Genomic DNA, 14,072 nt, shown 5'->3' with positions numbered 1-14,072 from the left:
ATAGGGATAAATATAAAGTTTTACACGCAGGTCCAGAAAATAAAGTTCATGCTATGTTAGAAACTTGGCTAGATAGGAGTCAACTTGAAAAAGATCTGGGGGTGGACTGCAAAACTCCGTATATCAATAGTGGGATATGGTTGTCAAAAGAAGCCAATGCAATGTTAGCCTGCGTTGAATTTTTTTCTGCTCTTGTTTTAAGGAGAAATAGGAAAGTCACAAGATAATAAAATGACCTCAAGAGTACTGTTATTAAAACAACTTCCAAGGTATGTTCTCAGATCATTCCACATTCAAACTAAGCTTTTAAAACAAAATCTACAGTCCTATACAATAAGAATTGATTTTCAGAATGATAATCGTTAGTCCCTGCAGGATCCTTAATCAAACTAAGATTAAATAATAATCATTATATTTAGTAAGGCAGGAAAGCTACAAAAATACATTTGAGAAAGATTTCCTGTAAGAAGGGTTGAAACCAAAAAGGGCTTCAAATTAACCCTGAGTTAACCACTTACATGACTAGAAAACTTTTTTCTCTAGGATTCTAGTTTTTTGGAGTTTTCCTGTATAAGTTCTTAAGATGAAGATAAAACTTTGAATGAATATTTTTTAAAAATATATAAAAGTTTAGATAGAGTCATCATTTTTTACTCTAGTTCAATTCTCAAATTTACCATTGTAAATCCTCCAAATTTTTAAAAATAGATATCCTCCTAAACTTTTCTGATAAACCCCGGTTTAGGTCATTACCAGGTTAGATTGTACAAAAAGTGTGGCAAAGTAAGTTACCTTGCTAATAGACTCCAAGTTAAAAGATACCTGTTCTGAGTTGGCGGTGATTGGCCCAGTCACATTCAAAGATGGGGCCTGAGGAGCTGTGTATGGCGTAGGAGGAGGTGCAGAAGAGGATGTGGAGCTCATTCTTTGCTGCGATTGAGACCTATGCATAGTCGCTGCTGGATCCACTTCAGGGATGCTCTGTCACACCAATAACAAAATCCTCCATGCATTTAAACTGTTTAGATGAATACACCTGAACTATCCCACCCTGAATAACATCCCAGATGCCTGAGGAGGGGCAGAAAGACTGGCAATCCGACTACCATGGCTCTAGCTTCAATTTGACTCTGATTTTGTAATCCCGAATGTTGTGAGAAGAAATAAAATTGCCCTGAAGACACTTTAAGCTCTTCAAGGGAATTATGACTGTGGTTATAATGAATATCTAGCATTTTAGATAGGAGGCTGATGACACTAAGTATTATTAATCATAGACTTTAAAAATATTTATTATCATCGTTGTTTTTATATTACTTTGATTTGCCAACATATCTCTCCCTTGCCCTGTCCCAGAGGGTTTTCCCTTATAACAAAGAATTTTTTAAAAAATGCTCATCAAAACTAACACATCAAAAAACAGAACATTATATGCATTGTTCTACACCCATAGTCCCCCAACTTTGCAAAGAATGGGGGAAAGCACCTCCTCCATTATCATGATTCTTTCAGAGCATTTAGTTTCATTCATCATGGATTCTTACACAGTATGATAACTTACTATATTTTGGCCTTTACAAAGAGAATAATATAAATGGTAATTATATAATTACAGAATATTCTTTGTAACCACTGGCACAACAACACTGCTTTGTGTCTTTATTAGAAGAGCAAAGCAGTTATGCTTAAACCACAAAGCACAGAAAGTAGTTTGTATAATACAAATCTCAAACATAATGAGTACAATGTTTTGAAAAGCACAACTCCCTTTGAGCATCTCAAGTCATTTCTTGTACATTAACTCATTGACTGTCAAGACTCCCATTCTTATGATAAAAATTTATACAGCAGTTTGAGATTAGCAAAGCACTTTCTTAACAACAATCCTGTGAGGTATATACTAAAAGTATTGTCCTTATTTTTAGATGAGGAGCTGGGATTCTGAGAAGCTAAGTTACTTGTCCATGAACAATATAGCTAATTAAGATCTGAGTCTGCATCTGAACCCAAGTCTGGCCCAGGACGCTATCAACTCTATCATACTGCTGCTACCAGCACAGTATTTCATAAATGGAGGTCAAAGGGTTGGCATAATATAGGCAGGTACAAAAAAAGACCTCATTCCATTCTATGTAATCACATCTTATTGGTCTAGTAAACCATATTAGACTGGGGGTTAGGACATGAGTTCTAGTCTCAAGCTCCACCTTTGGTGTGTTCTCAAACAAATCTCTTAACCTTTAGTCCTCTCTCTTTCTGTAAAACAGGGAGAATATATGATGCCCCCAACCTCAAATTTCTTTGATAATATGAATAAAGAAATCTATGTGCTTTCAACTCCTATAAGCACAGCATCATGATCATGACTGCTAGCTTTATAAAAACTTTCTGGGGGAGACCTCTAAGTTTTTTTCCTTGAACTACATGTTTTAAAGTTGTGGCTCCCAAGCCGACTGGAATGAATGGTTTGCTTGGATTCACTTTGAATATTGTTGCTCAAAAAAAGAAAAAAAAAAGCATGACTCACTTGATTTGCAGTGGCAGGAAAAAATGTAGCTCTTTGCTACTCTGCAAAATTATCAGTAATCTCCATCCCCCTGTATCCCCCAAGACTGAAGGTGACTCTCAGAGGGAGAGATAATTGAATCTCTCAAACTCTAATCAGATTTCTCAAAGGTAGATACTAATGAGGCTTATGTGATGAGTCTAAGTAAGCAAGCATCTTCATGAGAACTTGACATTAAAATGATACAGCAATTGGATCTTTCTAGGCTTGGTATTAAAATCTTCTGAAGGTAAAGGACATTCTACAAGCTTTTAAATCACCAACCAGCTGCCTCATTTTATATATTCCTTATTGTTCTTAAAAAATAAATACCCTACAAACTTTGAAAAAGTGTGTTCTGAAGTTTAATAATTAAGAAGGAGCAACAGAAGGTTGGTGGAAGGTTATCCAATTCTTTACTGAGTCTTCCTGGAGAATGCCATACTGTTGCTTACCCGCTGTGGTGTATGTATTGGAGACAGGGCGTCTAAGTCTGCCATGGGAAATTCAATCCCTTTTCTTTTCAGTTCTTCATAAATATGCACCACTCCAGTGAGATCAGGACTACTCCGAAATGCATCAGCCCAAGCCTAAGAAAAATGAGACAAGAAATCTTTCATGACAGTTTACTTAAAAAGTCTGCCAAAGTTAAAAATCTACAGAACCAGAAGAATTGCAAACTATTAACAACCATATGGAAAGACTGCTCAGAATCACTGAGAGAAATGCAAATTAAAAGAATTTAGAAGTTTCACCTTACATCCAGAGAACTGGTAAAAACCAAAACAGAGGGGAATAGTCAAGGGGGGGTGGGGCATGGAAAGACAGGCACACTGTGGGGCTGTGAACTATCCAACCATTCTGAAAAGCAATTTGGAATTATGCTAAAAAGAGTGACTAAAGTATTCATAACCTTTGACCCAGAGATTCCACTGCTAGGCACATATTACTTCAAGGTAGTTAAAGATAGAAAAGTCTAATACATTCCAAAATAATATTTACAGCAATTTCTCTGGAAGCAAAAAAAGAAACAATGTATGTGCTCACTGATTGGGAAATAGCTAAACAAATAGTAGTACAAGAATACAATGGACTATTTATTACTGTGTTATCAGAGGTTATAAATATAAATATGAGGAATTTTGAGAAATGGGAAAATCGGCAAAACGAAGCAAGCAGAACCAGGGAAACAACATATGTATGACTACAACAATGTAAATAGAAAGGGGGAAAAAAAACCAACACTAAATGCTGTGGAATTCTAATGATCAGGCTAGATCCTGAAGAAGAGTTGAGAAAAAAGCCCTGATTTCCCCTCATCTCAGAGACGGGGCATGATGGATGTGAACTTTTTAACGCACGTATTGTCATATGCAGCTGATGCACTAGCTGTTTTTCACTAAGTTCGTCTTTTTCTTTCTTTTTTCCTTCCTCTTTATTACACGGGAAGCCTTGTTGGGTGGGTAGGGATATATATACAGAAATGAAATTATTACCTCCCTGCTATTTTTAGGATCAAACACAAACTCCTCTGTTTGGTAGGTAAAGCCCGTCACAAATTGGCTCCAACTTAACTTTTTCAAACTTATTATACACCATTTCCATCATTGTACATCATCTACAATTTACCCAAATTGACCTGCTTGTTGTTGTTCTCACACATTTTTATTTCCAGCCTCCATACCTTTGTACAAACTATCTCTCATGCCTGAAACGTACGATCTGCTCTTTTTTTTTTTTTGGTTGTTTTTTGGTAAGGCAATCAGGGTTAAGTGACTTGCCCAGGGTCACACAGCTAGTAAGTGTCAAGTGTCTGAGGCTGGATTTGAACTCAGGTCCTCCTGACTCCAGGGCCAGTGCTCTATCCACTGCACCACCTACCTGCCCCCATCTCTTCACTTGTCTTTAAGAAGCCCTGGTTTCTTTCAAACTGTCACCTTTTACACGAAGCTTTTCCTGATCATTCCAGCTGGTAATGCAATTACCTTGCATATGTATATATATGCATATATAGTCTCCCTTGATAGAATGTAAGCTCCCAGAGGGCAGATACTGTTTCTGTTTTTGGTTTTGTATATTCCCAATGCCTAGTACAGTGGCAGGCACAGAGCAGGCACCTAATAAATGCTTGCTGACAGGCTGATGTAAAAACAAAAGGCATAACTTTTTTGAGGGAAAAGTTTATGGACTCCCCAGTTCTCCTTTTTAGGTCAACATGCTACAGTTTTGGAATGCAGACAGAACTAGTAAAATTTAAATCTGTTCCTCTCCAGCTAGCCCTGCTAAAATCTAAGCTAGTGAGCTGGGTTTGCAATAGCATTAGTGGGAACAAAACAGAAAATATAATATTTCTGTAGAGCAGATATAGACAAGTAACACATAAGTACTGCTGTGTATCCTATAATGAGGACATTCCCCAAATAATAATGCACTAGGATGTATAATTGAAAGAACAGGAAGAGAATGCCTTGCTATAAGGGCACTGTATGAGCTACAGTGAGTACTCCACAGCTTTGATTCATATGCATTCTTACACTCTTCTTTCATTTGGTATTCTCATCTATGGTATTTGTGTATGTATGTATGTATGTATATATGTATGTATGTATGTATGTATGTATGTATGTATGTATGTATTGGCTAGGCAATGGGGTTAAGTGACTTGCCCAGGGTCACACAGCTAGTTAAGTGTTATGTGTCTGAGGCTGGATTTGAACTCAGGTCCTCCTGATTTCAGGGCCGGTGCTCTATCCACTGCTCCACCTAGCTGCCCCTTCATCTACGGTATTTAAAATGACATATAAGGCAACTGGTAAACTGAGTAAAATGGACAGAGAAATAGGTTTATGACATGTAACATGTAAAAGACTAGGTTTCAAGTTAAGGTCTTTCACCTCTAGATTATAGGCTGTTAACACAAAAAGGAATCTTAGAGATCATTTAGTCCAAGTCCCTCATTTGATAAATAAGGAAATTGAGGCCCAGAGAGATGAAAGGACATATAGCTAATCTGTGGCAGAGCTAGGACTGAAGATCAGGTTTCTTGACTCCCAACTTCAGGGCTTTTCATGTAAACACATACACATCTAGAAAAGTATCCCAAGTCTATCATAAGAAATAAGTGCTTCATGAAAATAAAAAATAAGCATTCTTTTTACTGAGTAATACTATAAGAAAAAGATAGAATTATCTCCTCACTTTTACACCTCCCTATATTTTCCACTGATCTTGAAAACTAGTTTTACTCTTCAGGATTTGTAGCACATTTCATGACAAAGTTAGCTAGATGGCTTACAAAGGGCCAATAGAGGAACAGAAAAATCTATTTGTATATTATCCCATGTAAGCCACATACTCAGCGGAGGCTGTATCCACTTTCCCAGAAAATGTTTGCATTTGTAACCTCTGCTGCCAGACTCATTTAATTGCCTCCCTGGATCAGGTACTGAATTCCAACCAATCCTATTGCACCAGGAGAAACCCTATCTCCAAACACTGGAGCCATCAGGGATGAAAAGGTCAGTTTCCAAAAAGACTCTTTAATTACAATCGACACATCTCATTTACTACCAAACCACCCCCCCAAAAAAACCCCAACCCAAAACTATTTCTGTGCATTTACTTGACCCACTTATTTAATATATATAATCGGAAATTTAAAGTCTGTTCATCAAAGCAACTTCTAAGCTTAATTCTAGTCTTTGAGCAATTATTTAGTTGTATAGTTAGTGGCTAAGTTAAAATCTGACCATAGATATTTACTAGATGTGTGACCTTGGACAAATCTGTTCACCTCAGTTCTCTCAACTGTAAAATGGGAATAATATGGAAAAAATACTACAGGAATACGAGAATAAAAAATGGGAATAAGAGAAGAATAGCATCTTCTTTCCAGGGTTGTTGTGAGGATGAAATGAGGTAATATTAGTAAAACACTTAGCACAGTACCTGGCACACTGTAGACAAATGTAGATAAATGCTAGCTATTATTTTTAGTCTTCATTGAGGATTGAAGGGGGATCTGTCCTTGTTCACCATGAAGGCTTCTATAACACCAGAAAGGCTGCTTTAATACATTTGGGGGGGGGGTAGTGGCTAGGATACCCTCACTTCACAAGTGGGACCAACTTACCTTCTCTTACCTACTACTGAATCAATCAATCAATCAATTACATATCAGGCACTATGCTAGGTGCTGGATATACAAAGAGAATACAGAAACAAGCCATGCCCTCACATTCTAATCACATTCTAACAGGAGAGACCACATAAACATATCCAACTAAGTATATGTTACTTTCTCTAGGATAAAAATTCTTTAAGGACCAGTCAGCTCCATCCTGACATCCTATTTATAGGTACAGGAAGAGAGATATTATAGATCTTCTGGAATTTACTTCAAACCCTGCGCTCTTATCTCTACCTCTTCCCTGTCCCCAGTCATTTTGAAGTGGACACAAAATGTTGCACAGGACCTCTTCCAACCACCTCTTCTCCTTTCCACTACAGGCCAAAGCTGTATTTAGATCAGCCATGAGAGCAATCAGGATGGGGAGGGGGGTTGAGAGAATAATTTTAGTTCTTTTCTTCACACCTCAAGCTCTCAGTTAGATACTAATTCGGTTTGCCAGGTACATATTCCTCTGACAAGTTGAATGCTGTGGACTATCTGATCACAGCAGGGACTCTCAGTTCAAAGAATTACAAAGCTTTTCTTCTTCCCTAACTGACTGGCAGGAAAGCTGTGGTAGTACAGGAGAAAGATTAAAGTTGGGATAGGGTACAGAAATGCACAACCGGAAGAAATCCAGAAATGATATTTATGCAGTATCTCCTTGGGACAATGTCAAGATCAATTTCTCAAAGATTCTGAATATCCATGATTTTCCTCTCCTCCCTCCCACCATCTGGAGTCCCTGCTTTCCTTCGACACTCAGCTCAAGTATCTTCTGCAGAAGGCCATTCCTGGTCCCCTCAGTTTTTAGTGCCTGTTGCCAATTATTCAATGTGAAATAATATAGTTTTCATATCTTTCCATTTCTACTTCCACAACATTTCTTCCATCTATCCCTTTCACAATACTGACACAGCAACTGTTTTTGTTCAGGCCCTCATTTACCTCTTACCTGGACTAACTGCAGTGGCCTAATTGGTCTCCTAGCCACGTGTCTGTCTCCACTTGAATCCACAGCTGCCAAAATGATTTTTCTTAAGTGTAGGTATGACCAGATCATTCCCTAGCTCTTCATTCTCATGATATGTTACTCTCCTTCCTAAACTCTACAGTACAGGCAAATTATGCTTCTGATTCTTCACACACAGCACTACATCTTTGTACTGGCCATCCCTCGATGCCTGGAATGCACTCCCTCAGTGACACCTTGGGAAAACCTCTTATTTCAAGACTCAGCTCAAGAACTACCTTCCACAGAAAGCCTTTCACAATCCCCTCAATAACTAGCACCCTCCCTCCCTAAACTATTGGTATTTATTCTACCTACCTACCTACCTACCCTGCTGTCTCCCCCATACAATGTAAGCACCTTGAAAACATTTTTGTTTCTATGTCACAAGACTGCAACAGAGTTCCTGGTACAGAGTTGGTGCCTAATAAATGCTTGTTGAATAATTTTTACACTTAAAGAAACCAGGTCATATTTCAGCACTCTAAGTACAAACCCTAGGAAATGGCAGATAGCTCTGGCAGCCTGCCTTCCCTAATGACTATGTTATTTAGGAGAGTGAAAGTCATTGTGGTATGAACCAAGTAGCAACTCAAGGCCATTTCATTCTGTTTATGTTAGGAGACTAGAAGCCTCAGTAAATTTCTCTAGGTTCTTGCACACAATGTTCCTTTTTTCTTCCTGTAAGTAGTAACAGAGTATTGAAAGAGTTGGAAGACACAGCGTCTAATGAAAAAAAAAAGGTAAATGTATTCAATCATTAAACAAATCCTCCTATCCACCAAACTATTTTAGGTACTGGGAAAGAAGTAAAATTGCTCTCAAAGAGTTTCCATTCAACTGAGGGGCCGTGATATTAGAGAGGATGGGTGTGTGTATGTGCATATGTTGGGGAGGAGATATGCCAGATAAAGCACTGTAAGAAAATTTATGGAGATGGAACTAACAGTCTAGATTGGATGGAACAATGAGTGTGAGAAAGGGAATGTGGAAAAAAGGCTGAAAAGATAGGCAGGAGCAAAAGTGTAGAGGGCCTGGCATGCCAGGCTGAGTTTATATTTTATCCAAAGGCAACACTATTTCTGAGTCGGAGAATGACAAGAGCTGATCTCTGTACTAAGAAGATTATTTTGGCAGATGTGTGAAGGATGGAAAGAGTAAAAGTAAAAGTTGGGAAACCAGCTAGGAGACTACTAAAAATTGTCTAGGTAAGAAGTGATGAGGATCTAAAGTAGGCCATGTGAGTAGAGACAAGGTAACAGATGCAAGAGATGTGGAGGTTAAATGAAGAAGATCTGGCAACTAACTAAATAAGAGAATGAGGTAGAGGAAAAGTTAAAGATGACTCTTGAAGTTTCAAGCTTGGGTGACTAGTAAGACGGAGGTGCCCAACAACAGCAAGAAATAGGAAAGTTGGAACAATGGGCAGGTTTTGGGGGTGAGTTCAGTCTTGGACATGTCGACTATGAAGTTCTCATGGGATGTTCATGTGGAAATACACAACAGGATTGGAAATTAGGAGAGAATCAAGCTAGATATATAGATCTGGGAATAACTGGCATAAAGGTCAAAAGTGAAACCACGAGTAGGTTAGAGGAGCCAAGACGTCGGAATAACAGGAAGAGGAATAGCAAGCTGCCACCACCTCTCTCAAGAAAGATTCCCCATTTCTTCAGGAAATCCAAGAAAAGGTCAGTGAGTAATTTTTCCAGTCAAAGTCAGCATAGGGAGACAGATAAAGAGGTCTATGGACACTGGGGATAGGTCTGGCCAAGAGCACACATAGGATGCATTCCAGCACAGGGAAAGGTTATGTACCAGGGCAAGAAGAGGTCCCAGATCCATCACAGAGGGACCTAAACTTCTACTGAGTGCAGCATGGCAGCTGTGTCATTCACTATCCAAAAGTCACAGATCCAGAGCAGAAACGAGGCAAGACATGTGTCTTGGGGTCATGAGCCCTAGAATGAGTACCAAGCAAGGAACAAATTCAGAAGTAAGCAGCTGTTGTGTGACTTGGACCCCAAGAGTAGACTGGGGGGTAGGGGGTGTCTCAGTTCCAGCTTCTAAACCATCCTGAAACCTGTAGAAGAATAACCAGGGAAGGAATCCCTTACCAAAGGGAAACGTACTGTTCTGTTGCTTTGAAACAGCAGTTTTCCAGGTGGCTGATAGTGGCTGAGTCCAAAAGCAGATGACTCAAACTTGCTGAGTCCAAAAGCAGATGACTCAGACTTCAGAATGAGCAAGCCCATAAGCATGTCACTTAGATTTAAACTTAGGTGAGGCATTTGCTCAGACCAGAGGGGCAGCATCAGACTTTGCTCTGGGTCAGACCACTGTGGTAGCACTGAAAGCTTGCAGGTCCCCAGCCTGAGCTGTACTTCAGAACAAAGAATAACACAATACTCAACACCCTAGAAAAGCAGCAGCAGGACCAACCGAAATTTTTCCTCCACAAGTGAGCAGAACTTGGCTCCAACCTAAGGCTCCATGTCAGGAAGTAGGTTGGAAGAATGAGCAAACAAAAATAATCCCACCATAGAAAGCTATGATTGGGAAAGGGACTCTCAAGACACAAACCCAGAAAAGACCACAAAACATCTATAAGTAAAGCCTCAAAGAAAAACAGCTTGGGCACAAATTTGTTAGAATTCCTGGAAGAGGTAAAGCAAGAGTTTTAAGGTATTTTTATAAATGAAATGAAAACACCAGAAGGAAAAAAATGGAAGAAAAAAAAATCAAGAGCTATGGAAGAAAGAACTGGAAAGAGGATTAACAGCTTGGCAAAAGAAGTATAAAACACTGCCCAAGCAACAAACTTCTTAAAAATTAGAATGGACCAAATAGAAGTCAATGGCTCTATGAGACAAAAAGAAATACTTAAAAAAGTAAAAAAAATTGGAAAAAGAAGAAAATCTAAGATATCTCATATCAAAAACTGACCTGGAATAAAGATCAAGAAGAGAAAGCTTAAGAAGCATTGGATTATCTGAAAGCCATAACTGCTAAAAGAGCCTAGATATTATATTTCAAGATAAATTGGGGACTGCTAGGTGGCGCAGTGGATACAGCACTGACCCTGAAGTTAGTTGGACCTGAATTCAAAACTGGCCTCAGACCAAACACTGGACACTTACTAGCTGTGTGACCCCGGGCAAGTCACTTAATCACAGTTGCCTAAAAATAAAATAAAATAATCAAGAAATCTAAGAAGAAAACTGCCCAGATTTCTTAGAACCAGAATGCAAATAGAAAGAATTCACTAGTCACTTCCTGAAAGAACCCCTCAAATGAAAACTCCCAAGAACATTATGACCAATATCCAGGGCTTGCAGGTCAAAGGAAAAACAAGTACTGAGGAAAGTCAGGATCATACACAATTTAGCAGTTACCACTATAAAGAATAAAACTTTGGAATATAACATTTTTCCAAAAGGCAAAGGATATTTACACTCAAGAATAACTTACTCAGCAAAACTGATTATAATTCTTTTTGTCGATCAGTCATTTTACAGTCATGTGCAACTCTTTGTGACCCCTCTGGAATTTTCTTCGCAGAGATATTGGAGTGGTTTGCCATTTCCTTCTCTAGCTCATTTTACAGATGAGGAGGTTGAGGCAAACAGGATTAAGTGACTTGCCGAGGGTCACACAACTAGTAAGTGTCTGAGGCCAGATCTGAACTCGGGAAGATAAATCTTCCTAATTCCAGGCCTGTCACTGCATCACCTAGCTTCCTGAGTATAATTCTACAAGGGAGTAACTAGACCAGGGGTAGATACATGTGGCCTTCTAGGTCCCTGGATATGGCCTTTTGACTGAGTCTAAGTTTTACAGAACAAATCCTTTTACTAAGAGGATTTGTTCTATGAAGTCTAGATTCAGTCAAAGAGCCTAGAGGGCCACATGTGGCTTCAAGCTGCAGGTTCCCCACCCCTGAACTAGATCTTTAATGAAACAGAAGACTTCCAGTTCTTTCTGATGAAGAAGCCAGAACTGCATCGAAATTCTGAAGTTCAAACACAGGAGTTAAGGAAAACATAAAAAGGTAAACATGAATAAACAACTGTAAGGGACTAAGCAAGGATAAAATACTTACATTCTAATATGGGGAGATTTTACATGTGTCCCTTCTGAACCCTATCATCATCAGAGGTCAAAGAGGAAATCTAATTATACAAAAGGTCTAGGAGTGGTTCTGTTATGTCTTGATAATACTGAAAGAAAAATGGAAAGGGAGGGGAAGAGAAAAACACTGGGGGTGGAGGCGGGGATGGGAGGTTAGGGAAATTATCTCCCATAATCGAGATGTATAAGTAGAAGTCTATAAAAACAAGGAGGAAGGGGATAGGTAGTAGCTGACAGTTGAACTCTCTCTCATCTGTACTGGTCAAAGAAGAAAAGAAGACACACATATACAGTAAAGTGCAGCATTACATTTCACTCAACAGAAAAATAGAAGGGAAAGGGCAAATGAAAGTAGTGTTAAGGGAAGGATTAGTACCTAGCAAAACAAGCTGTAACTAAAGATTCACAAAAATATTTTTATCTCTTTTTGTGGTGGCAAAGAATTAGAAACACAGAAGTGTCCATCATCTAGATGCCCACCAAGTTCTGGCATATAAACATGATGGAACAGTATTGTGCTATGAGTAATGTTGAAGGGGACGGATGCCGAGAAACCTGAGAAGACTTGTATGAACTGATGTAGACTGAAGTGAGCAGAACAAGAAGAACAATTTACACAATGACAACAATATAGTAAAGACAAAAAACTTTGAAAGATTCAGGAACTCTGATCATTGTAATGACCAATCACTATTCCAGAGGAAAAATGATGAAACATGCTACCTAGAAAGGTAAAGGACTCGGAGTGCAAAATGAGACCTTTTTTTTTAATATGACCAATATAGAAATTTGTTTTTCTTGATTATTCATGTTTGAAAATGGAGTTTTGTTTTCATTACTTTCTCAATGGAGAAGCAGTAGGAGGGAAAGAAGGTAGATTTTTGCTAATTTTAAAAAAAGTTAATTTAAAAAAACTGAATGCATGGGATCAAATGAAATTGCCAAAGGAGAGAGTACAGCAGGAGAACTTAAGAAAGTCTGAGATAATTCAAACAGTTGGGGAACACACCTGCTGTTAAAAGGGAGAAGTAGGGTGATTAACCAGTTAAGAAAATTGATAGAGACCACTCAGACAGGTAGAAGAATTAGTAGAGAGAAATATCTTGGAATCAGCAGAAGAATATTTGACACAATACTATCAAATGCTATGGGAAACTCCAGGAAGATGAGAAAGACCATTGTATTATTAATAAATGGTCAAAGGACATGAATAGGCAGTTTTTGGAGGAAAAAAATCCAAGTTATCAATAGCTATATGAAAAATGCTTTAAATCACTAATAACTAGAGGATGCGAATTAAAACAACCCTGAAGTACTACTTCATACTCATCAGATTGGCAAGGTTGACAAAAAAGGAAAATAAGTGCTGGAGGGACTGTGGGAAAACAGGCACTTGAATGCACTGCTGATGGAATTGTGGATTGGTCCTGCCATTCCAGAAAGCAATTTGAAACCATGCCCAAAAAGCCATTAAACTTCACAAACCCTCTGCCCCAGTGATACTGCTATTAGTTCTATACTCCAAAGAGATCAAAGGAAGAGGAAAGAACTCATATGTACAAAAAAGTATTTGTAAGAACTCTTTTTGTAGTGGCAAAAAACTGGAAACAGAGAGGATATTCATCAGATGGGGAATGGCTGAACAAGTTATGGTATGTGAATGTGATGGAATACTATTATGCTATAAGGCTGGATGAAGAGGGCAGTTTCAGGAAAACCTGGGAAAACTTGTATGAACTGATGGAAAGTGAAGTGAGCAGAACCAGGAAAACAATAACAACATCATAAAGATGATCAGCTTTAAAAGACTTAGGAATTCTGATGATCACAATGACCAACCCCAGTCCCAAGACTCGTGAGAAAACACGCTGCCCACCTCCAGAGAGTGAGCTGAGGGACTCAAGAGTACATACAGACTGAAGCAGATTTTCTTCTTCTTTTTTCCTTTCAGTCATGAATAATGCAGAAATTCGTTCTGTGTACTATACATATTTGTAATGGATTTTGTTTTTCTTGCCTTCTCAGTGCGTGGGTGGGGGGAGATAATTCAGAACTAAAAATCAAATAAAAATGAATTTTTAGAAGACCACTGTATTTAACAGTGTTCACTGGCAATCTTTCAGAGAGCAGTTTCAGGAAAGAAGTGGCATCGGAAGCCACGTTGCAAAAGGCTGAGAAATGAATAGGTGGCAATGAAGTACCTAAGACTCTTT

The 14,072-nt window shown here is 38.6% G+C and overlaps 1 protein-coding gene across 3 annotated transcripts in view; it reads right to left on the bottom strand.

The window, feature by feature from the left end:
• The window catches only part of TOM1L2 (target of myb1 like 2 membrane trafficking protein), a 152,265-nt gene that overhangs the window by 63,731 nt on the left and 74,462 nt on the right, over positions 1–14,072 (bottom strand). For all 3 annotated transcript variants that reach the window (XM_020967301.2, XM_020967302.2, XM_020967303.2), the window contains exons 5-6: positions 3,001–3,135; positions 823–981 (exon numbers count right to left, since the gene is read on the bottom strand). In XM_020967301.2, coding sequence (XP_020822960.1) covers positions 823–981; positions 3,001–3,135 — 294 coding nt within the window. The remainder of the gene's footprint in view (positions 1–822; positions 982–3,000; positions 3,136–14,072) is intronic.

The sequence above is a fragment of the Phascolarctos cinereus genome, unplaced genomic scaffold, assembly GCF_003287225.1.
Source record: "Phascolarctos cinereus isolate Bilbo 61053 unplaced genomic scaffold, phaCin_HiC Scaffold_4;HRSCAF=312, whole genome shotgun sequence".
NCBI classification, from domain to species: domain Eukaryota; kingdom Metazoa; phylum Chordata; class Mammalia; order Diprotodontia; family Phascolarctidae; genus Phascolarctos; species Phascolarctos cinereus.
This window is presented reverse-complemented; position numbering and strand designations above follow the sequence as displayed.